This window comes from Furipterus horrens, unplaced genomic scaffold (genome assembly GCF_987537825.1).
Source record: "Furipterus horrens unplaced genomic scaffold, mFurHor1.1.pri manual_scaffold_4, whole genome shotgun sequence".
In the NCBI taxonomy this organism is placed as follows: Eukaryota; Metazoa; Chordata; class Mammalia; order Chiroptera; family Furipteridae; genus Furipterus; species Furipterus horrens.
This window is the reverse complement of record NW_028327174.1, coordinates 72,427,586-72,453,823: the sequence shown is the minus strand read 5'-3', so window position 1 is coordinate 72,453,823 and position 26,238 is coordinate 72,427,586. Positions and strand designations below refer to the sequence as shown.

At 39.8% G+C, this 26,238-nt stretch overlaps 1 protein-coding gene across 1 annotated transcript; it reads right to left on the bottom strand.

Moving 5' to 3' along the window:
* Positions 1-21,396: 21,396 nt before the first annotated feature.
* On the bottom strand, positions 21,397-24,706 carry LOC150012202 (RNA-binding protein 12). The gene has a single exon (XM_090275655.1). The coding sequence runs from the start codon at positions 24,456-24,458 to the stop codon at positions 21,672-21,674; it is 2,787 nt and encodes a 928-aa protein (XP_090131781.1). The 5' UTR covers positions 24,459-24,706; the 3' UTR covers positions 21,397-21,671.
* Positions 24,707-26,238: the final 1,532 nt, after the last annotated feature.

The window sequence follows — 26,238 nt, the reverse complement described above, 5'->3', positions numbered from 1 at the left end:
TTCTGGAAGCAAGAGCAAAGAGGCAGCTTCTGCCTTGGCAGCTCCATTAGCCCCCACTGTGCATAGAGGGTCTGTCTGCAGGGTCAATATACAAGCTGCAAAAAATCCTGATACTTCCTTCTCTAGACTGCCCCAGCATGAACCTGGTCCATGGGAGGACTCAGAATCTGTTGGTTGAATGAGGTATTATTAGGTGTCTTTGGGGGAGTTTTGAAGCCAGTTCTTCAATCTCTCTGAAAGTTTTTTTCTGGTACCATATCCTTTAAAATCCTCCCCACCCCTACAACTTCTCTCACCCTGAAAACATAACAAGGACTTTCTGATCACACATGGATGTTTAAGGGCATTGGGTATTACAAAAATAGAAAGGGGAGTTTCAGTAGTTAGTTTGTTTCTCTGGGTATAATTTAAAGTATGATTTAAGAAATGCTAGTTTCAACTCATTAGTGGGTTTCAACTCAGTATATACAGTCATGCACCACTTAATGACAGGGATACATTTTGAGAAACGCATTTTTCAACAAATTTGTTGTTGTGTGAACATCAGAGCACACTTACACAAACCTAGATCTGGTAGAGCCTACTACACACCTAGGCTATATGGTACAGCCTAGTGCTCCCAGGCTACAGGGCTGTACAGCATCTTATTGTACAAAACACAAGATTAAATCAAGCACAAGAGAAAATGATGCAGCCCTGAGATGTTGTAAATGCAAGATGTGTGAGGCTGTTCCCAGTGTAGCATGACATGCTATGAGTTTTACAGCAAACTTTACTTTTTGTAAGTAGAAGGAGCATACTCTATAATAATGATAATAGGTAAATACATAAGCCAGTATTATGTACTGTATACAGTTTATGTGCTATAATTTTATATGACTGGCAGCACAATAGGTTTGTTTACACCACATCACCACAAATATATAATTATGTAAAGAATTATGTTACAACCTCACAGCATTACGGCATCACAAGGTAATAGAAAATTTTCAGCTCTATTTGTTTACCAAAACATTGTAATGAGGCACATGTCTGCAGTGGGGTTCAACTTGTAGCCGTGTTTTCTTAAAGGAAAATACTGAATAGAGACTAGTAAGGGTAAGGTACAGTTTTGTGAAACTTCAGTTACACATCCAGGTGAGAGCATGCAATGTGAAGTGCATTTCTTACAGCGGGTCCATTGTGTCTGAAGCTGTTGATTTAAGGCATTCATGCTTTCTTGGTTCAATTTCAAGTAGCAAATGCTGTCTTTATAAGATCTTAAATCACTCAGTTAAACACCGAGCTTACGTTTTCAGAGAAAACCCTTCACCTGTCCAGAAGTAAACACTTGGTAAGAGAGCTAAAATAAGTAGGTTAAATATCTCTTTGGACCAACTGTGTTAACACTGAGCCAGCGGGCTTGTATGGTCAGCTCTCCACTGCTCCAAATTAAGAGTTAGCTGATCGCATTTTGCAAAAACGTCATTTGCTCATTTAAAAAATCTTTTTGGATTTATTGGGAAGGTGTGAGAACATACTAACATGACTGTCAATGAAGATGGAACAGGCTTTTTAGTTACCTAAGAGAGCCCTGGAACAAATAAGGTTTTATCTGGATCATAGTACTCATTCAGTTGTTTTGGATACATGTGGTTTGAGGCAGAATAAAATTTAAGAGTGTAAGAGTCCTGATGACATTGTTTCTTTTGCAGCCACTCAGCTGACTTGTTTGCCAAGCACAGGGTGGGTGACCCCCTGACATGCTTATCTGGTCAGCTGGTTATCTGAATGGGGTCCGTGCCGAGCTCCTAGAGCTCGTGGAGTGGGGTTGTGTCATAGGAAATGCACGCTAGGCTGGTGTTCAGAGTCAGAGAGGAGGGCAGCGGAGGTGTGCCTGGCTCTGCTGGGAAGCCCGTCTCAGGTTGCTGCTGAAGACAGGAAGCTGGCGCTGGAATGACTGGAAAGGCTGTAAGAGCACCACACATGGCGGCCCCCTTTCTAGTGTGTGGTGCCCAGAACCCAGCTGCTGTTTAGTCTGACAAAGATGGAGGGTTTTTTCCCCTTTGGGCAATCTGCCCTGTATTGTATAACGGGAGGCACAAAGAAGGCTATTGATTTATAGGCTCCTTTTAGGAAAAACAAAACAAAGCAAACCAAAACAAAAATCTCAATGAAGTTTTAGCATTTTACGTCTGAACCTGGGTTTTGCCTTTTCTGGAAATAATGCTTCTTGTCTGGATTCACAGCTTTGGAAATTCTTCTGTCCTCAAATGGCCCATCTTTATATGGGACAGTGTGTAAAGATTATGAAAACTTTAAAAATTTTTATTCTGTCCAAGAACTAGGCCTCTTTCCCTTCTCAGATAATATAATGGATAAGCAGACCCAAGAGTTGGCAGATGGCTTACGAAGATGTACTGATGTCCCATTTGGGAATCGACCTTTTAATTTAGTCTTTGTTCTCTCTCCTCCTCTCCCCATGGTCTGTTATTTGAGGGGCAGGGACAAAGAAATGTAAGTGGACTTCTGTGACTTGCTGGTGATGTCCTCTACTTCCAACAAGCCACAGGGCACCCCTGGGGGTCTACTCTAGACCCTCAAATACATCCTCTGCCAGTTTCAACTTCTTTTTTTATGTGCAGGTCTAAAACAACAAATAAACTCACATCTCATTAAGGGAGAAATTCACCTCAAGGATGGACATCAGAGACAAGACTGATAGGAAAATGCCTCTTGTATCTCTCTAGGATTCCAACCCTTATTCTGGGACCTTTGAACTCTCACTGTTGCTGACTCAAGTTAGTGAGAAGTGGGAAAAGTGGAGGCACATTGACTGCTATGGATGGGCCTGCTGTATTTTTCATTCAGTAGAAGAAACTGGATATTTGTGAGGGAAAGGGGGATGGGTCCATTCTGCCTTGACTATTAAGTTGCTGGACTTCCTAGGCCTCTTATTTTCTTGTCATCCTGTCCTTTGGTCATTAATCCTGCTGCCTAGGGATGGCGTGCTGGAAGAATTAGACAATAAAATTAAAATAATTGAAGGCAAAAAGGGGAAAGGTAGTCAAAAGGTACAAACTTCCAGTTATAAGTAAATATGTCCTCTATAGCATGGTGATTGTAAAAAACAAACAAACAAAAAAAGAACAACAACCCCACAATCAGCATTTTTGTTGGAGTGCAGACAAATCAATTTTATTTAATGAAAGCGTTTAACTCAAACTTCGTCCCTCACGTGGTAAAAGGAGGGCGTCCCCTTACTCTGTTCTTTACAGCCACTGCATTCTAATAACCTGATTCCTCAGGGTCTTTGACTCGTCAAGCATATCCTGACGCCAGTTACTGAGGCTAATTGAGAGTTAATTGTATGTCTGCTCATTATTTTGCTTACTTCCTCGTGTAAAAACAAGAGCAGTTGTTCACGCTCCAATCTTGGGCCAGGAAAGTAGCATCACATGGTGTGTTTCAAGGGTGAGGAAGGCTCCCTCTCCACTACCTTTCCCACCACCCAAGCGCATCACCTGAAATTGTACAGGTAGTTATTCATTTGAGCTAAAGCATAGCTTTGTTTTTTTCCCAGGGAGAGGTAATATCACCTTTTTAAAAACAGTTTTTCGCTTTTCTACATTTTTGAAATTGGTATACCTTATAGGTGATAAATATAGTGTTTTTTTCCAATAAAACTTTTTAAAGTTTATAATGCGTTTTCTGTGGATGGTAGCTTAGAATGCTATAAATGTGACATATAATAACTATGTAAATTATTTCAGATTTTTTTTTGTTTCTGGAAAGTCACCTGAGGAAAGTGCTTTGTAGAATTGGGAATGTTAATATATTTTAAAATCAATATTCATTGAATACCTTAAATGTCCCAGGCTCTGCTTTTATTAATATGTTCTCACTTGCTCTTTAAAATAATCTTATAAGATAGGTGTTATCTTTTATTAGTATGATAATCATTATCATAGAACTTTGGTTCAAATAATTTGAATGACTTGTTTTCTTTTTTGTTTGTTTTCAGGTGTTGAGTGAGGTTATATTTCTTATTTAAATAGCTGTTTGGGGGATTGGTTTCAAAGTAAGAGGCTGTATGCCCATGGCCTCCTCTGGGCTCCTGGGGAGAAGCAATATAGTGTGGCATTGTGCAGGGGCAGGAGCCTCTCCTTCCAGCTCCCACTCCCTGAATGACTCATTTACTTATGTAACAAATAGATTTTGAGCATCTAAGTGATAGGCATCCTTTTAACTAAGGATTCAGAGGTGAATAAGGCAAGCATACACTCTGTTCTCAGGGAGCCAATTGTGATAAACAAGCAAACCAGTAACTGAGATAATTTCAAATATTGAGTGCTAGGAGGAAGATAAAACAGTGCATCTGGGAATCACTGACTGTCGTAAGGGGTCACAGTTACATAGGTGGAAGGGACAGCAGGTGCAAACACGAAGTCTTTGCTTAAGGCTTTGTTGTTTTTCAAGGTCAGCAAACTACTGAGTGGCTCTGGGTTTTAATCCATTTCTGGAATAGCAAGTGGCAGTGGCACACATGGAAAGTTTTGCTTATTCAAGGTGAAGCCATGAGAGTTATCAGAGCATGTTATTTGCAGATATTTGCAGAGCTGGAATGGTGCCAGGACACCTGGGCTGCAAGGTCCCACCCCCACACTTGGAACACTAGGGACTTCAGAGGAAGTATTTAATCATTTCTGGAAATGGGATTGTTCTTTGATGTTTTCTCCTTCTGTTTGCCTGACAACCACATCAGAATCCAACTTTTAAAGGCCTCTCTTGCCTAATGAACTGGATACTTTAGAGAAATCTGCCAAATAATAGAAATATTTCTCTTTCAGCTTAACTGCTGACCCAGACTAGTAAGAGAAATGGCCTTTCAAAGGATAAATCTATGAAATTCCATTTCTGGGGGCAAGTGCCTTGATTTGCATTGAGCATTGTTGTAAATGTCAACTGTCCAGCCCCCACTGTCAGCTTGAATGGCCGTCAGTGTTTAAGCCCCCAAGAAAACTGCACCGACTTACTCAGCACATGGTTGGAGGCTGTGAGACTGTACTGTTCCGTGTTCATCTCAATCATGCCCCTCTTATCTGTCCTTTTTCCTTTTTCTGCTGTGAGCCACTTCCAAATTTCCCAAAATTGTGATGAAATGCTGACGTCTTTACTTAGCTGAGCTGTTGGTTTTCCTGGGCTGCTCTGCTGAGCTGGCATTCCTGTGACTGATCGTGCGGAGAGGCTGGAAGGGTAAGAAAATGTGAGCTGGGGGCAGAGTGTGTAGCTGCTGAAGAGACTGAACAAAGGGACGAGCTATAGCAGTTTCCTTCCCTTGCAACTGGAAGCGGATGTAAAGAGCCTGGGCCACAAAAGTGATTCCAGATGAAAAAATACAGAATGTATGGGCTGTCTTGTTTCCCACTGTATCCCGAAGACCTAGAACATAGTGGGTGTTGAATAAATACTTAGTGAATGACTGTGATCGCAAGTTGTCTCTACTAGCTTAACCACACCCCATGGTCTCCTCAGCTCCTTTCTCACTGAACGCTGCTGGACTTTTGCCAGTTGTTTGCTCTTGAGGAAGGCGTTGGGACTAGAGGGAGGGAAGTCCATTGCCAGACTTGATTGGCTACAGCTATCATGACTCTGTTTCCAGCTGCAGAGCACTTTGTGTGTGACAAATGATACAGAAACATGCCCCTGGCAGCCAACTGGCCCCTCACCAGTTCTTTGTAAATACCAGCCAGGGTCGACTCTGGTCTTGTGCCAGGCTATAGACAGCAAGAATAAGTCTCGCAGGTTCTTAATCCTCACAGGGGGGCTCATCATACCTCTACAGCTGTTGTCTCAGTTCCACTTACTGGCGGATGCATTCTTTGTAATTTTCCTTGAGAGAATTGTGAAGGAAATGTCATTATCTCATTTCCCTTTGCCTGTATATTTGCCTTGGCAGTGAATTGCTTTGCATTCCTCTCTTCTCTACTTTCATCTCTTTGATTTAGAATGTTCTCTCCTGCTGGTTACTTCTTATTCCTGGAGGTACAAAACACAAGCTTGATTTGATAGAAACACCAGCAAGGATGTGTTAGGTCACTGAGGGGTTCTAGGTAGACGGCTCTGTGAGTCTTAAAGTCTATTTTACCTATGTTCCATTCAAGCTGCATTATACAAAGCCAGTCTAGGAAACAGAATTTCTATAAACAGAATTTTAGTCCAGTGACTGAGGGATTATGCTGCCATGTTTTATGGCTTTTGAGGCTCAAGATACTTTCCGACTTAAACAACTCACATTTTGTGAGAAATCTTTCTTAAAATGTAGGCACACATTAATTGGCAGTGTTTTTCTTTTTTCTTTTTTGGCGGTAGATAAAATAACGGTGTCTCTTACAATAAATGATATATTAGATTTGATTAAATAATTTAATTTTGGTCAGAAATGTCTCAATTTTTGATACAACTTAATTTTTTAAAGAGCAGGTTTAACTTTATAACAAAATTTAGAGAGAGGTACAGAGATTTCCCATATACTCCCTGCCTCCAAACATGCACAACCTCCCTCATTATCAACATCACTCACCAGAATGGTATATATATTTTTATATTGAATGAACCTACATTGACACATCATAATCACTCAAAGACCATAGTTTATCTCAGGGTTCTTGGTGTTGTACATTTTAAAGATTTGGACAAATGTATAATGACATAGATCCATCACTATAATATCATATAGAATATTTTCTCTACCTCATTCACCTCTTTCCTCCCTTGCCGATCACTGATTTTTTAAACTGTCTACAGTTTTGCCTTTTCCAGGATGTCATATAGTTGTAATCGTGTAGTATGTAGCCTTTTCAGACTGGCGTCTTTCACTTAGTGATAGGTGTATAAGATTCCTCTGTGTCTTTTCATGGCTTGATAGCTAATTTCATTTTAGTGCTGAATAAAATTCTATTGTCTGGATATAGTACAATCGACTTACCCATTTATCTAGTGAAGAACATCTGGTTGCTTCCAGATCTGCTTTGGCAATTATGAGTAAGGCAGCTATAAACATCAATGTGCAGGTTTTTGTGTGGAAGTAAAGTTTCAACTCCTTGGGTAAATACCAAGGAGTGTGATTGCTGTATCATATGGTAAAGAGTATTTTTAGTTTTATAAGAAACCATCAAACTGTCTTCCTAAGTGGTGGTACCATTTTGCCTGCCCACCAGCAATGAATGAGAGTTCCTGTTGTTCCACATTCTCATCAGCATTTGGTGTTGTCAGTGATCTAGATTTTGGCCATTTTAATAGGTGGATCGTGGTATCTCATTTTCAGAGAAGGAAAACTCTGACTCCAAAAAACCGCCGCTGCCTTGCGGCATACCTCTTCAGGGGAAAGGCTAAGGGAGTAAACCCCGACAGAAAATCCGGAGCCGGAGTCCCTAAGGCGGTTTGACGTTGTAGTCAACACCGGCAACTCCTGCGGCGCACCTGAAGCCAAGCTGTATTGACTCCGTCTTTCCCTTGCACCTTTCAGCTGCAAAGAGAGGGGGGGTCTGCTGCATGGGCAACAGCAGACCCTCCATATCACCCTGCCCAGGCTCTGTAGCTTCAGCTTCACTGGAGAGGACACTCCAGCGTCATCGCAAGATGTCGATTCAACACGGGAGGAGACAGATACCGAGTCGGACTGCACAACCATTCTCGGCGGTGCAGATAGACTCTTAAGAAGCTACACCATTGTCTCTCGAGACGGATGGCTGCCGACGACGACGACGAGTGGTATCTCATTGTTGTTTTAATTAGCATATTCCCGATGACAGTTGATGTGGAGCATCTTTTCAGATGCTTACTTGCCATCTATATATCTTCCTTGGTGAGGTGTCTGTTAAGTTCTTCGGCCCATTTTAAAATCACATTGTTTCTTTATGTTGAGTTTTAAGAGTTCAGTGTATATTTTGGATAACATTCCTTTTTCTCTTTTACAAATGTTCCCTCCAAATCTGTGGCTTGTTTCATAATTCTCTTGGTAATGTCTTTCACAGAGCAGACGTTTTAAATTTCAATAAAGTCCAGCTTACCAGTTATTTCTTTCATGGTTCCTGTCTTGGGTGTTGTATCTAGAAAGGCTCACCATACCCAAGGTCATCTTTGTCTTCTCTTATATTATTTTCTAGAGTTTTATAGCTTTGTGCTTTACATTTAGAAATATTATCTACTTTGGTTAATTTTTGTGAAGGGTATCTGTGTCCACATTCTTTTTTTTGATTTTGCATTTTTTTTGCATTCAGTTGTCTCAGTTATTGAGAAAACTATCTTTGTATTGCCTTTGCTCCTTTATCAAAAGTCAATTGAGTATATTTATCAGTCAGTTTGTTTTTCTAGTCAACTTTTTTCTATTTGATATTAATCATTCAGACTAATCTGTGAGCAAAATATTCTCTAATCAACTTATTTTTTAATGTGTCTGTAATCATAACGATCATTATATTTATTTATTTATAAAATATATTTTATTGATTATACTATTTACAATTTCCCCCCCTCTGCCCTCCCCATACCTGGTACCCTCATTCCCTCCAACAATCTCCCCCTTAGTTCATGACTATGGCATGTAAGTTCTTTGGCTTCTCCATTTCCTATGCTATTCTTAAAATCCCTCCATCTATTTTGTACCTACAAATTTATGCTTCTTAATCCCTGCACCTTTTTCCTCATCTTCCCGCTTCCCACTCTCATATAACCCTCCAAATGATCTCCATATTTAAGATTCTGTTTCTGTTCTGGTTGTTTTCTTGGTTTGTTTTTTAGATTCACTTGTTGATGGTTGTGGATTTGTTGCCATTTTAATGTTCATAGTTTTGATCTTCTTCTTTTTCATAAGTAAGTCCCTGTAACATTTTCTGTAACAATGGCTTAGTGGTGATGAACTCCTTTAGCTTTACCTTGTTTGGAAAGCACTTTATCTGCCCTTCCACTCGAAATGATAGCTTTGCTGGATAGAGTAATCTCGGTTGTAGGTCCTTGCTTTTCATCACTTTGACTACTTCTTGCCAGTCCTTTCTAGCCTGCAAAATTTATTTTGAGAAATCAGCTGATAGTCTTATGGGAACTCCTTTGTAGGTAACTCTCCACTTTTCTCTTGCTTCATTTAAGATTCTCTCTTTATATTTAACCTTTGGTATTTTAATTATGATGTGTCTTGGTGCAGTCCTCTTTGGGTTCAACTTGTTTGGGACTTTCTGTGCTTCCTGGACTTTTATGTCTATTTTCTTCACCAAATTAGGAAAGTTTTCTTTCATTATTTTTTCAAATGTTTTCAATTTCTTGCTCTTTCTCTTCTCCTTCTGGCATCCCTATGATTTGGATGTTTGTACATTTGGAAATGTCCTAGAAGTTCCTTAGACTATCCTCATTTTTTTTGCATTCTTTTTTCTTCTTGCTGTTCTGATTGAATGCTTTTTTCTTCCTTATGTTCTAAATCATTGATTTGAATCCCAGCTTCCCTTTCCTCACTGTTGGTTCCTTGTAGATTTTTCTTAATTTCACTTACTGTAATCTTCATTTTTGCCTGGGTCTTTTTTATGCTGTTGCTGTGTTTAATGAATTCTTTGAGCATCCTGATAACCCATGTTTTGAGCTTTGCATCTGATATGTTGGTTATCTACATTTTGTTAAGTTCTATTCCTTCATTTGGGCCACATGTCTTTACCTCCTCAATTTGGCATCCTCCCTGTGTTTGTTTCTCTGTATTATATAGAGCTGCTTTGACTCCCTGTAAAGAAAAGCCACCTGTAAATTGTGTGGGGCAGAGCCTTAGTTAATCAGCAGGGTTGGGGATCCCACTTCCCTGCTTTGTGGCTCTGTATTGGAGGAGGGCTCAGAGAGGGCACAATGCCATTGCCTGACTTCTGGTGGTTTGCCTGGGAGGAAGTTGTATCTTGGCACTTGCCCTGTTTCCAGTCACTTCACTTTCTCCCTGTACGTGATTGGTGCCCTTCCAGCTGTTGCCTTGGTGCTGAATTTCAGAGTGGGTGTGTCTGCTTATGTCCTAAGTTTGTGCAGTTTCTTTAAGAGGAATATCCTAAAAATCCCGAAGTTTCTTCTGCTGCCCTAGCCCCCACTTATTTTTACAGCTAGAAGTAATGGGGATTTATCTTCCCGGTGCTGGAAACTTGGGCTGTGCTCACTCGGCTGGGGCTGGAATCCCTTGCTCCTAAGGTATCCCTCCCAATTTTTATCCACCACACATGAATGTAGGACCATCTGTTCTGCAACCTCTCTGTGCCACACTGCATCTATGTGCCTCTCCACCTGTCTCCTCATCTCTGCTGCTTTTACCCATCTGAATGAATGTGGCTTCTCTAAACCCGTGGTTGTCAGATTTCCATACAGCTCGATTTTCTGACAGTTATGGGTGATATTTGTTTTGTGGCCTAGTTGTTGTAATTTTTTCTGTAGTTGTGTGAGGAAGCAAAGCATGTTTACCTATGCTTCCATCTTGACCAGATGAGTTGTGTTGTTCAATAATGCCAACAATATCAACTAGGCAAAGCAGCTGCTCCCAGTGGTGGCCAGCTGGGCAAAATATCCACCTAAGTATCATTTTAAATATATGTAGATAGATTTATATAATGGAGGAAAGGATCCCAGAGTAAGAAAGCCTGGGTTCTAGTCCTGCTTTTGTTTTAACTTATTGTAAGACCTCTCAGAAGCCATTGCTTTTTAGCCTCTCCTTTCTTGGCTATAAAATAATGGTTTTGCAATGGTTACAGAGGCTTTGATTTCATAGCTGTCTCTTCTTCCCATGGGTCATTACTCAGAGTCAGAGTCATGCCAGGGGGAGGGAGGTGCAGCAAGTCTGGTTAGTATCTTCTCTGAGAGAGAACCTGTCATGCTAGATAATGATCCTGTAATGTGAACATATAAGGAGAGTTAATAGTTATTGAGTGCCAACAGAGTGCTGACCACTGTGCTATCTGCTTGTTGTGGGTTGATTTGCATCTCCCCTCAAAATGTGGAAGTCCTAGCTTTCAGTTATGGTTGTAACCTTATTTAGAAATAGAGGATCTTTGCAGATGATCATTTCAGTGGGCTGTAATACAATATGAATGTGTCCTTATTTGAAGTGGGGAATTTGAACATAGAGCAACATGCACATGGGGAGAACACTATGTGAAGATGAAGGTAGAAACTGGGGTGGTGCATTTCCAAAGCAAGGAACTCCAGTAATTGCCAGAAAACCAGTAGAAACTAGGAGAGAGGCATGCAATAGATTCTCCCTCAGAGCCCTCAGAAAGAGTCAATGCTGCCAACACCTTGGACTTCTAGGCTCTAGAACTGTGAGACAATAAATTTCCATTGTCCATCAGTTTATGGTACGGTGTTATGGCAGCTCTAGGAAATGAATACAGTGCTATAGACACATTGAATCATTTGATCCTCACAATGACCCTATTCACTTATTCCCCAAGGTGCTAGCATAAAAGCAGAGAACAAAATGAAAAACGTCCTGATCTTGTGGGGTTTACATTATAGTGAGAGATGTCAGATGAGAAACAATTAAATACATCCTATAGAAGATAATAAGAAATATAAGGGAAAAAAGTTAGGCATGAAAATGGAGACAGTGCATGTGTGGAGGAGGGCAATGTGAAGTTACTGTTTTATATAGGGGAGTCCACAAATATTGTGTAGAAAGAGTACTTCAGCTTCCCAACAACTCACATGAAAACAACTACTGGCATACTCACCAAGCAAGGGCTTTATCAGTCTGTTTAAAGTGTGGTGAAGCTTAGACTCATGCAGGTACTTGCCCAAGGTTAGACAGAAAGCAAGTGGAAGAGCTGGGATTTAAACTCAGGATCTAACTGCAAGAGCTCACCCCTTTTATCACCATAAGAGCCTTCAGTTCACTTCTATCTCTGTTAGTTTTAGTGTGATTTTATGTTCCTTTCCGCCAGAGTTCAGTTCCAGAGTGAAGGTTAAGGAGAAAACATACTTGACAATCTTCCCAAAAATAGTTTCCAAGATCTGGTATCAACATAAGGAGCATATGTCAAGTGATGTTATCATTCTTGGAGTCATTGTTTCTTGATGGCAGATATCGAGAATGTGCTTTTTTAGCCCGTAGGTGATGTTACATAAAAAAGAACAAGTGATAATAAATAGGAAGCACAGTTCTAGACAAACAATACAAAAGACAATTATACAAGGATGAGAGTAGGCACTTAGGAAACCAAAACCATAAAAATCATTACAAGATTAGCTAATCACAATCATTATATTGAAAGACCTGTGGGTCAGAACTTATTTCAACACCATGCTAATTTGGGAGTAGAGAAGACCAGCCAGGGCAGACATAGTTCTTCCTTTATGCTCTGAGTACCTCAAACCCTTGATAGAATGTTACAAATAATACTGTTTCCTGAATATACAAAGAAAAAGATTCAAACATTAGTATTTTGGTTTAACCAATAAAATTGGAAAAGTTAAAAAAATAAGACTCAGTGTTAATGCTTGTTTGAAAAAAGGGACATTTTCATGAAGTCCTAATGGGACTCCGATAATGCCTTCCTTCAGGGTAATCTGATAATATGTATTAAAAGTCTTCAACTGTGAATATTTGTGGAGAAATTCTAATTTCAGGATTTTTTCCCCTGAAAAATAGTTGGAGTCTCACGAAAAGATTCAGTTACACAAGTGTTTATTGTAGTTTAATTTATAATAGCAAGAGTGGTTGATATGGTGGAATATTACATTAAAAATATTGTTACTAAATGAGAATTTTTAACTCCTGTCAGGTCATACACCCTTTTGGGAATCTGATGAAGCAGTCAATTCCATTCCTGGAAAAAAAGCATATATGCGCGTACATAAAGTTTTGTAGATAATTTCACAGAATTCATGGACTATGTGAAATCCATGCACAGACTTAGGTTAAAGACTGCTACTCTGTAGTAAAGAGTAATAATTAGTGACATGGGAAAATAGTCACAAAGTCACATATGTGCATTGGCATATGAGACTGGAAAGATACTTATTAAAATAGTTGTTCTCTCTGAAAAATGAGATAATGTGTTTTTAAAAGTTTTTTCTTTGGGCTTTTCAGTATTTCTCCAATTTTTACTATAAAAAGTATTATTTCAATATTATTTTAAGAAGTTATTTAATATGGAGTAAAAAACACACAGGAATGTTACAGAAGTCCCCAAGAAACACAGCACAAATGAAAAATTATGAGAAGTACAAAGAAATAATATGCTGCCTATGGTAATAGGCACTTCTATGAGGAAGGTGCAAAACAGTTCTCTGTGTTCATGCAACATTCAAGGGAAATAGATTTAATTTAAAATAAAGGTTATTCTTGGGCAAAAGTAGAATTTCTTTTCTGCCAGTGCTGTAAAAAACTTAGATGAGGCACCCTAAGACAAGGTAGAACTTCCATCCATGGAAATGCAAAAGGTGTAGCAAAAAATCATTAATCTTCTTAGTTTAAGCATCCATCTCCCTGAAGGCATGAAACAGAATCAGGTGATTTATCTAGAGCCCTTCTGCTCAATTTGCTTATGTCTTTGAAGCAGGGTACACTGATCCACAGAAAGACAGGCACTTCTCTTCCTCAGTGATCTGCTCTGTCCCCACATACCTTCTTTGATGCCCCTTCTCACACACTCATCACATGGGCAGTGGTGAGTGCTGCTCCTCTAATAAGGTGATTCAAATCTCCTACTCATAAGTATTGGCTACCAGAGAAATTGATGATCTAATTTCAACAAAGCTAAAATTCATTTTTCTGGCCTTAGTCCAATCCACATCACTAAGAGAATTATACCATAGGGAAAGTCTCCTCCATGCCCACAGTTATTAATGTTAATGACTTCTTTAGAAGAAAGTATCTTGTTTATTGGGCAGATTGAATTCTCTGGAGATCTGCTGAGCCTCTAATCCACTCTGTAGGCTTGGGGATCTTTTGACCTTGTTATTTGTTGTTTCTTGCCATGTGTATTCTTTTTATGACCCCAAAGTACTGCTGCTAAAAGTATATACCTTACAACAATTTAGTTTCTATGATGGACTGTATGGATTTAATATCATTGTACTATACACACACACACACACACACACAAACACAAACATACACACACATATACGCTACATATATAGATGTAGAAATATGCAATATAGTGTCATGGATAATAGCATGGATCTGTGGATAGACTTTCTGAGTTGGGCTCCTGGTTGCATCATATGCCTGTGAAGTTGGGCAACTTATTTAACTTTGACAAACTTTATCAAAATGGGAATAATAATGCCTACCTTTCTGATAGCGTAGTGGTGATGATTAAATGCTTTAATACAGGTAAAATGATTATATTATTGCCTGTATATAGAACATAATTGCTAACAGTATCGACACTTGCTTAGTGTCAGAAACTCTCTGATTTATTTCCCCTCCCAGCCACAGGTCATGCAACTCTTGTTTCTTCCTAAGGCTACAGGAACCAGGATCTCCTTTGGAGGTTATATCCTTTCTAACACTGGCTTCTCTAGTGTAGATGCATCCTAATTGCCCCTACTGGTTCCAGGTTATTATGTGGACAGGATTACCCAAAGTGGGTTCCTGATGTAGTTAGAGCCCTCCTAGCTTTGATCAACTGTGGGAGTGGAGTCCTGCTAGTTATCTCTAAGTTAATCTATATACTGAAGCTACGGAGAAAGAGGTATTATTTTAGTTTCTTGTACTTTCACTGGTCTGAAAGACTGAGTACCACCGATGGTCTTTGGGGTATAGAGTGTCTTTTCTGGTCCATAGCTTCACAGACTAATTGATTATCTCTTTGCATATTCTCTGTCTTTCAACAGGAGAGAGAAAATTCCCCTGGGATCTCAGACTTCCTGAGTTCTCTAGGTGAGACAGAGGAGCTGACTATACTGAGATTTTGACAAGGACAGCTTATGGAATCGTGGATGGATGTAACTCCCTTCACACAGAAGTAAACTTTCTAAAGTTGTATATAAATAAAATTTTTATAACTCAAATATAAACTTGTTGGAATAGTTTGTTCTTTTTTGGGTAAAGATTCTGCCCTATTCTCAAGTAATGCATCAAATAAACACAGATTCTCCATTGTATAAGGCACTGGAAAAATATTGGAAGTTATTTTAAAAGTAGAAATTTTATTTGTTTCCATAGAGTCCATATTTTCATCCAAGGTAAGGGAAAAATATAAATCATGTGTTTTCCCTGAAATTTTTATGATCCTGTTTTGATTGCTCTCTAGCTGTGGGGAGTAGAAATAGACTACTAAACTTCACAGTTTGCACTTCAGTGAGGCAAATCTGAAATATTTTACCATTTTGATTTCCTAAAGGCTGATTGTCCTGGATTTGCTGGGGCAGCATCTACTTCATGTTGTTTCATTTTTATTCAGTAACAGTGACTTATTGAATCCACAACCAGTGCTCCTTATTTAGCCTTCCAACATACTTCTGATGGACTTCCAGTTTGATATTTGGTTCTGAAAATATGGTCTTTGGATTCAGAGTCCTTTTGGTTTCATGGGCTTCTCAAAAGTTTTATGTAGAAAAGGAGGCCAGTATAATTTGAGAGTTTGACAGTCCCCTTTGAGGTGAGGACAATGCTTTTCTGGTCACACAGGACAATGTTTTTCTGTTCATGCAGGGCATCGTGGACTGAAGAGCACTTTTGGCACAGTTTGCCCTGGTGCATTGTGACCTCTGTACCACAATTGTTGGTCTGTCAGCTTTTCCATCTGTCAGAGAGGACCAAGAACAAAGTGTGAGTGATCTTTCTATTGTTTACCCCTGGCTCCGGCTTCCTCTCCTCTCTTCTTCCCACAGCTGCTGCATTGTCCCCTGCTGGTTAGTTTCCTCACCTGGGACACTTTGAAAACTGGATAGTCCGGGCATGGAGTGAGTCATTATTGAATGTCTGCCCCTAGTCAAAGGAAGGCTCTAGACAACTTCTGTTCTTTTTTATTTTAAAGGAGATAGAGAAGACATGGCTGTGTATTGTGTCATAATGGAGGTTTGGCCTGTAGTGCCTAAATGTCTAATTTGAGAAGCAGAGAGCTCATTGTTCATATTCTTTGTGTCTTTGTGCTAACAATTCTTTAGCTGTCCATTTATGTCTGTCTGTCTGTATGCATGTATGGGTATGTATGTATGCATGCATGTATGGTTCTGACTTTGCAGAAAAATAAATGTTACACATGAAGCTCAAAGGAATTTTTCTGCTTAGGATTTAACAGTGCAAATAATAACTTTAATGCCATGCAGAAAGGACACTTAAATGGCTGAAAGAAAACCTTCAGGGCTGACCTGATCCATGAAGTTAGATGAGGAGAGGAGAAGGGGCAGGTCAAGCATTTTTAATCTATCCAGATCAGCATTCTAGTTCTGCAAACTCTCTTATGGCTCACAAGCCATATCTGCTCTAAAGCATCCTAGAAACCTTAGCATAAAACATTTTCAAATAGGCTTGACAGTTGTCTCGAAGTAATTTCTCTTAATTAGATATGATGGATGGTCTGATGAACTGTATGACTCTCTATTTGGTCTGACAGAGGTAATTAGACATGAACAATTGCACTTGGCCATTTTTATTATGCCAGTATGAGAATTATGCTTTTATTTTTTTGCAGTTGCCATTTGAAGAAAACTAAAGATTTTACTAAATTAAATATTGTATTTTTTTTCTTTAAAACACATATTTAAAATTAGAACACCTTCATTTGAGGCTTGCCACATCCCATCAATTCCACCCCAGCACTCAGTGCCTGGGATTCTGACAAATCACTCACATGGAGTCTGTTCTCTCAGCTATAAAATGGGATTAATAATGATACTTGCAGGACTAAAGGAAATTGCATTTAATAAATAATGTGTATTTATAAAAATAATAATAATGAGACTTGCTAGAGGCATGAATAAATATGTTTTTATTTTTTTCATTTTGAAAAAGCTATTTACTGTTTTCCAAATATTATTTCAAATATGTGGTTTTACAGACAAAGGTCAATATGGGTCAGAAACATTCTATAGAAGAAAGCATTTTTATAGGCATTGGAAACCATTTTAATAAAAGAAAAGTCACATTTATGTAGGTGTAGCTATGTTACACAAGAAGATTTTAACAAAGAAAGTGCAAAGACAGAAATGACTGGCTTTTTTTTGCCATCCAAAATATTGGCAATCTCCCCTTATAGCCTATTCTTAATAGTTAGTTGGGATGCCAAATAGATGGCATACTGACCTTTAGGGCTCCATTGGAGGGTGGGGTCTGTTAGTGTGTGTGAATCATCAGAATGAATTCAACTTAAGAACAAACTGGCTTTGACCCCAACTAAACCCAAAGTCTAGGCAGAGGCCCATTAGAAATAAATACAAGTTGTAGGGTCCCTTTTACAATGTTGTGCTACCTAACAGTGTTAAACCTAATTAATCAAATGAAAGCTGAGCATACTTCCATCATTAGTTCTGTCCTCATCCTTTCCCATTTTTATGAAGGCTCCATGTTATAGCTCAGTTTATAATGGGGGCATGGGAACTTCCAAGTTCTCAGAATGAGCCATCCTAAATCCTGTGTCCAAACCTTCTTTACCCTATCCTCCCTTCCACCGCCCACCCTGAGACAAGTCAGCCTTACCAAAGAGGTAGGACTTCTGTCATTGTCTCATGCAAATTAGTTCTAAATATCACCAGAGGAAGGTCATTCCACAAATAGCATTTATCTTTTAGCCAAAGGGATGTAGCGCCATGCCCACAAAAGAATCCCAATGAATTCCATAACACTCCTCAACCCCTGTAGTTTTCCCATCTAGAAGCTCCCAACAAAAACACAAGGTATTAATATTACTTTACTTGAGAAGGAGAGGGAGATATTTACAATTTTGATAAAACTACCAAGAAGCAATTTTTTTTTTTCAAACAGTGGGTTGCAAACATTTACTGGATCTTGAAATTAGGATAAACTCTTTTTAAAAAAAGAGTAAAATAGAATGAGATAGAACACATACGTATGCTCACAGCTAATAAGGGCAAGTGTTTGAAGGCTGTGAAGTGTATTTGTATGTATAATGTTGTGATGTTTAATGCTTTTTTTTTTTTTTTTTTTACTGTGGATCAAGGGCAATGATGTTTGAGAGCCAATGGGGAAAGTGTGCCTTAAAAACAGAAACAACACAATTTTTGAGCAAAGCAATTTTGTCCACTAAAAAGTTTCATATAAATTTTACTACCTTCCCTCCTCTGAGTTTAGATACAAGACAGAAATATCATTTCTTTTTAAGTCTTAGACCCACAGAATCTTAATCAGATGTATTAAATAACAACTTTGAAAACACAGTGTTTTCTCTCTTTAGCAGACACTGTTGCCCACCTAGCTGCCAGCCACCCCCCCCATCACTTTTTTCCTTATAGTCATCTCTAGAGCTCTTCCATAAAACTGGCCTTATCCGGTAAAATCTTGGACATTACTCTTAACAATATTTTCTCTGATATATCTTCTTGGGCAAGGGAAACCAAAGAGAAAATAAACAAATAGAACTACATCAAATTAAAAGGATTGTGTACAACAAAGCAAACCATCAACAAAAATTAAAAGACAACTCACTGAATGGGACAACATATTCATCAATGAGACATCTGAGAAGGGGTTAATATCTAAAATTTGTAATAACTAATATAGCTGCATACCAAAACAATTAAAATAAAAATAAAAAGCAAACAATCCAATTTAAAAAATGGGCAAAGGGCCTGAATAGACACTTCTCCAAAGAGAACATACAGATGGCCAATAGACATGAAAAGATGCTTAATGTCACTAATCATCAGAAAAATGCAAATTAAACCAACATGAGGTATCATCTCACACTTGTCAGAATGATTATCATCAAGAAATCAATAAACAACAAGTATTGTGAGCCTCTCAAAAGCTGGGACTGTATCTAATTCATCTTTGCATTTTAAGACTTGACCACAGTACTTACTGGCACATAGTAGTTACTACCAGTTGTTGGGAAGAGCAGGTCAATCACTTTTTCTATCAGAAGGCAGAGAAAGGCAAAGAGCCCCGATCCACTCCTAAATTGGTGGCCTCAAAACTTCCCCAAGAAATTGCAGTAGGAGATCAAGCATTTCAGGCAGCAATGTGATTTGGAATTTCAGAAACACAGACTCTCTTGTGCTTCTTTGAACTGTCATAATAGAAGAAAGGGGGAAGGACAAAAATTTAAAATCTAATGCCTATATTTTATCAATTTTCAGGAGCATAAAAAGTATTCAATTGTAATAGGAAGATGTAAACCAACTGAGGACTCACAGAGATGTAAAAAAATGTCTGCCAGGATTGTTTTTCCCTCAGATACATATTTTAAAATAAATGCAGTGATTTTACCAAGGGTTAAAACATTGTCATTGTTAGATGAAGAAAATGTAATTGAACCCACCATTCTGAAAGTACCATTGTGAGTACTTTTTGTGAATTCCCCTGTGCTGGGCTGGTAATTTTTTCCTGGCTCACACCTGCTCAAAACCTAGGGGATTTGTCCTTGAAGCCTGGCATGAATATATTAAAGTACAGTTCTCTAGTGCATAGTTCAGTCACAGCAGACAACTATTGATCTATGTGTAAATCAAAATACACTTTTCTCTAGTCTGGGAATTGTTAAAGTGCATTAACACACTCAAGTTTAATGTTTCAGATGATGCTTGTTCTGTTTTGTATTTTACATTTTCTTTTTCCCTCAAGAGTGGAGATAAGCCCTTTATAAGCAGAAAAGCTCCACTGACTCATTCTGACAAATTCTCCAGTTTCACACTGGGTCACGCACAATCAGAAGAAAGACATAACCTTGATGTGGGGAGAACGGGAGGGATGTGACTGATTGTACAGAAAGCTCTCTCCCTCTTTGCTTTCACTGGGACTTTGCTGACACCCACTTTCTTCTCTTTCATGATGGAGATGATTCCCAGTACAGATCTTCATTTAATGATTTTCAATTTATTTATTTTTTACATATTTTCTTTCAGCAGCAATAACAATAACACAAAGTGTTCATTCCCTTCTTGTCTATACAAAACACTCTGTGAAGAGACCACATTTTAATGCAAAAAAAGAAAAATTAGGCAAATAAGGAGACCTGGGTATGATATTGATTCTGCCACAATCCTGGGGAAATCACACACATTCTCTGGTTTCCACATTTCTGTCTACAAGAAGAAGATCACTGTACAAAATGAGAAACTGGCTTATGCATGATGGTCTTCTTCAATATAATCAGCTTCACCATCAAAAACATGAATTTATTTCACATTCATTTGTGCACAGTGCCTTGGGGGTTACTTATCAGGTCAAGCAAAGTTGACAAGTTTTGTTTTCAATCTGATAGTCTATGTAATTTTAGAGATTTGAGAAAAGACAAGTCTTGATTATTCTTTCAATATGGTATAGCTATTAAGCAGCAGAAGCAGAAATGATTTTGGATAATAAATTTGAAAACGTCATTGTAACACAAGCTGTAATGATCAATAAACAATTAAATGGTCTCATCTGGAGCCACTGGCACCACAGGATATTTTAGCATCCCCTGTAGAACCAATCAGGGAAGTATCTATGAAAATGAGTAAGCAGATTGCAGCACCTATTGCAGGTGGGAAATAAGTCATCCCAGACAAAGGGTTCTGAACACCCACCACCGTTTGTCACAGTCATAGGAGAGAATACTGATCACCCAGAACATAGAATATGACTTCAGAGAACACCAGGGCCCTTCCCCTTTCTCTGTCATCTGAGGGGAAATAAAGTCCAGAGTGGAAAATAAAGATCTGCAGCATTGAGTATCCACCATCAGAATGTGCAATTCACATGTGAAGGGAGTGAAGGCTTTCACAAAAGGTAATTGATGGAAAGCCCGTATTCAAAATGCACATTGAGAAGTACTAAAGCAATGACCAAGAAAGACTTAGCAATAAAGTTCATGAAACAAGGAGGGGCTCTCTTAGACCAGACCACAAAGAATAAAAAGAAATAGACCACATCACCCTACCCACATCAGATGGTGTCATTACTGGGTCCTCTGTGAGGAGGAACCTGAGAGCTGCATTGGAATCAGCTCAAGTCTTTTTTTATATCATTATCCATCTACCTTGTTGAATAAACATAGTTGTAAGGCTAGAATGCAGTTTTTGAAAAAGCTCAAAAAACTATAAAGAATAAATGTTAATCTATCCCTCCTTTTCCACTCATCTATCCCCCACTCCTTTTTTAATTTTGTGAGCTGGTTTGATTAACGAACTTGAGCAATTCAATTCTCCTCTAAGTCCTCAGATTCAGCACAATTCTTGATCTGCAGACATTTCCCAAAACAAAATGCCTGAACATCTCAATACTGGAATCTAGACTCCTTGATAAGCTTTATGCCATCATTTGAGTTTTACAAATTATTTCTCTAAAGATACGCCAAAATCATTTTTTGTTCTCTCCAGACAGTTTTACTTTAACATACAGCAATGTTTATCCTGGTAGTGAGTCTTCTGTAAACAGTCAACCAATGCTCTATGTTATGGAAACCAATCTATATGCAATTGAAACAATCCACAGGTTCTAACCTGGAAATACTAGGAAAACCACCTGGATGCACTATGAATATCTACCTACAAAGAATTGATGTGAACAGCTATCCTAATACAAGTTTTACTTTCCTTGAGCCTATTGGTCTGTCATTTAAGTCAATGACAGCAGCTGTGGCTTCATCCCGAGATTCAAAGGCCACCATGGCTTCACCTGTGGGCATACCTTTTTCATTGTATTTTAAGCAAACTGAGCCTGGGATCACTTGATAACCATAAAAGAAATCTAAAATCTCATCAATAGACACAGTGAAGGGCATGTTCTGTACTTTAATTACTGTTGGTCCTGGTTTTCCAGAACTAGATCCAAAGCCAGGAGGACCACCAATGTGGATTGGGCCAGGGCCAGGGCCAGGCCCAGGCCCAAAGGCTGGCGGCCCACTCAAATGGCCAGGGGCATTTCCAAGACCAGGAGGGCCACCCCCAAAGCCAGGGGGGCCACCTAAGCTACCAGGGCCATTTCCAAAATTCTGAGGCCCCCCTCCAAATCCTGGCCCACTTAAATTATTTGGTCCACCTCCAAAACCTGGAACATCCAGTCCTAGACCAGGCAAACCACTATTTCCAACTGAAGGCATACCAGGCCTAACATCACCAAAGGCCCCTCCTAATCCTGGAGGAGGAAGTGGTGGCCCAAAGGCATTCGGCCCACCAAAATTACCAGGAAAATTAAACGGAGGCCCATTATTGGCCTCCTTAGATCCTACAGTCAGGAAGGCATGCTCTTCACCTCCTGCACTAGGCATTCCGGCATTGGGCATTCCCACACTGGGCATTCCGGCATTGGGCATTCCAGCGCTGGGCATTCCGGCGTTGGGCATTCCAGCGCTGGGCATTCCGGCGCTGGGCATTCCAGCATTGGGCATTCCAGCATTGGGCATTCCTGGAACTGCAGCATTACCTGGCACAGGCATCTTTAATCCCTTTTTTCCTTGGGCAGGGGGATTTTTCTCAATCTCTCTCATATCTTCTAGAGTAACTATATGAACAAAAGCTTCTCGCCCATTAAGTTTTTTACGATGTAAGCGTTCAGACTTACGTGCATCATCTTCATTTTTAAACTGAACCAATGCCTGTCCTAGACCTTGCCCATTGTTATCAACAAGAACATGGACAGCATTCTCATCCACTGGGATTCCTTCTAGGAACTGAAGAACATCCATCTTGGTAATGCTGAATGGAATATTTGTTATGTGAGCACAGACTTTGGTAGAGCTGACATCCCCCTCCGGATTTAACATCATTTCTCTCTGGTCATAGTTGAAGTTCTGTAGTCTTTTTCTAATCATATCTATCTTTTCTAGCATACCTTTCTTAGTAATTGGATGAACTTGAATAAAGCGATTGCCCATGTATTGTTTATGACGACACAGAGCAGCCTTATAGTCAGCCTCATTCCTGAACTCTACAAAGCCTTCACCAGTTGCTTTCCCATTAGGTCCATAAGCAATGTAAATACTATCTTCCACAATATCCAACTTTTTAAAAAAATCAATGACATGTTTGTTTTCAGCTTCAAATGGTAGCCCTTTCAAATAAACACAAAAACCAGCCTCATGTGGTGATCTTGACCTTGACCTTTTCTGCCCACTGGGTGATTTTGACCTGGAAAGTGCCTGTGGAGGGGGATGGGTTTGTCCAGAGGGTCCCATACTTTGCTTAAAAGTGATATGGCCTCCAGCAGCTACCCACTGTCTCTCTGTTGCAGGACTTACTTCCACATACCGTTGTATCATCAGCATTCTGTTTCTTTTCAAGGCTTCAAATGTATCTTGAGGGGAGAGAAACTTAACCAATCCATTCCCATTATTTCGACCTACATGATCTTTCAACAAATGCACTGCATCAACACGGAGCCCATGGAAAAAATCTCTGACATCATTTTCCATTGCAGAAAAGGGCATTCCGTGAACACTGACATACAGACCATCAGGGTTGATGGGAAGTGGTTTCACACTGCTTTGAGAATTCACCTGGATAGGGTTAACAGGATTCAGTGGACCCAGAAACACAGGGTTCAGGTTATTGTTCAGATTCATAGGTGCTCCAGAGCCATTCATTCCAGCAGGTAGAGGTGCCACAGGTGGTGGGTTCAAGGGCGGCATGCCCGACATAGGTGGCAGTGGGGTCATGGGCGGCACCGAAAGGACTGGGGGTATGGGGGGCACGGGAGGCACAGGAGGCAATGTAGGTACCGGAGGAGGAACTGGTATTGGGGGAATAGACGGCATTGGTGGCAAAGATGGCATCGCTGGGATTGGAGGAATTGGTGGTGGTGGAACCGTGTTCATTGGCGAGGCTGTGCTTGAAATGGTTGAGCTAAACGTTGGGCTCCCAAACGAAGTCCCCATATTTGGAGGAGCTGTTCCTATACTGGCTGTGGAGAATGTCTGTATGTTTTTGTTGCTTTCATGAACAGAAGTAGCGGCAGTAACTACACTGGGTGAAGGGTTATTAAAGTTGGGTACTGTTGTAGGCAAGTTAACCCTGCCACTCATTCCTGAGCTAGGTGGTGGTCCTGATCTACTAGCATTTGCTGGTGGTATATCTAAGTTGGCAGTTTCAAAACGTCTACGACTCAGTTCAATCATATTCTGCATTTCCGTTTTACTACTCAACAACAGTGTTACTTTTGACCCTTTAATTGTACCACCTGTGCGCATCATACCAAGCCTTGCATCTTCATCAGTGGCAAAAACGATGAAAGCCTCACCCAGTTCACCCCCTACAATATGCACGCCCCCATCAGGAATGGTCAATCCAGAGAAGAAGTGGCGAATGTCCATGGTCCCCGCCACAATTGGGAGACCTTGCAAACGGATGACCACAGCCATGCTGCGCTGAAACCACACACACCTGATAAAACAAGAGATGTATTTTCTTAACAAGAAGTAGAGGCCAAGTCAATCCTGTGGGCAACCAATTAAAACCAACTTTTAGACGGGGAGAGCTGCGCGGCACCCGAACCCAGCCCAGAGTTACCCCCCGCGCGAGTGCCTCCGCCCCGCGGCCGACAGGCCCTGCGCGAACGGCTTTCCGGAGCCCACAGCAGCCACCACCACCACCTTTGCCGCTTCACAAAATGGCCAATACTGGAATAGAATGTGAATAAGATACCACTGCCAAAGAGAAACAGCTCCAGAACTCCAGACAGAGCTCAGATACTTTTGAGTGCTTTAATGGAGGGTGTGAGAATTCTGATAATCTTATATGCATCTGCAAATGATACAATTAGATTTCTTCTCAAATGTCACAGCAATTCCTAAGAAGTGGGCCTATAGTTATTAAAAACTATCATCTATCATGAAAATTTTTAAAAATGCGCACCATGTAGTTTTTAGTACCATAGTATAGTCGTCCTACTAGGAGGAGGGCATGTGAGAAAAATTACCTAAAAAGGAAGCAGGACAATGGACACCAGCCTGGCTACAGATGATGGCTCTCTAGCTCTTGCAACCAATTAAAAAACATTCTCATAGGAACTTGCAAAAAAATGAAACTAGACCACCAACTTACACCACACATGAGAATAAACTCAAGATTGATCAAAGACTTAAATGTAAGCCATGACATCATAAAAGTCCTAGAGGAAAACATAGGCAAGAAAATTTCAGATATCTCACGTAACAATTTCTTCATGGATACATCTCCGAAAGCAAGAGAAATAAAGGAAAAAATAAACAAATGGGATTACATCAAACTAAAGAGTTTCTGCTCATCAAAAGAAAACATCAGCAAGATGAAAAGGAAACCAACCATATGGGAAAACATATTTGCCAATGATATCACAGACAGGGGACTGATTTCCAAAATATATAAAGAGCTGATACAACTCAACATCAAGAAAACAAACAACCCAATTAAAAAATGGGCAAAGGACCTGAACAAACACTTCTCCGAAGAGGACATACAGAAGGTCCATAGACACATGAAAAAATGCTCAACATCATTAGCCATTAGGGAGACGCAAATAAAAACCACAATGAGATACCACATCACACCAGTCAGAATGGGCATCATCAACAAATCAACAAGCAACAAGTGCTGGCGAGGATGTGGAGAAACGGGAACCCTACTGCCCTGTTGGTGGGAATGCAGACTGGTGCAGCCACTATGGAAAACAGTATGGAATTACCTCGAAAAACTAAAAATGGAACTGCCTTTTGAACCAGCGATTCCACTACTAGGATTATACCCGAAGAATCTTGAAACACCAATTCAAAAGAACTTATGTACCCCTATGTTCATTGCAGCACTGTTTACAATAGCTAAGTGCTGGAAACAGCCTAAGTGCCCATCTGTAGATGAGTGGATCAGAAAGCTGTGGTACATTTACACGATGGAATACTATGCAGCAGAAAGAAAGAAGGAACTCCTGCCATTTGCAACAACATGGATGGAACTAGAGAGAATTATGCTTAGTGAAATAAGCCAGGCAAAGAAAGAAAAATACCATATGATATCACCTAATACAGGAAACTAAAGAACAACAAAAACAAAAGAACTAAATAGAACAAAGAGCAGAATAGCAGTCAATAAGGGGGAGGGGGGAGGGAGAGAAGGGGGATAAGTAAGAGAAGGGTTTAGTCAAAGAACCTGCATAAAAGACTCATG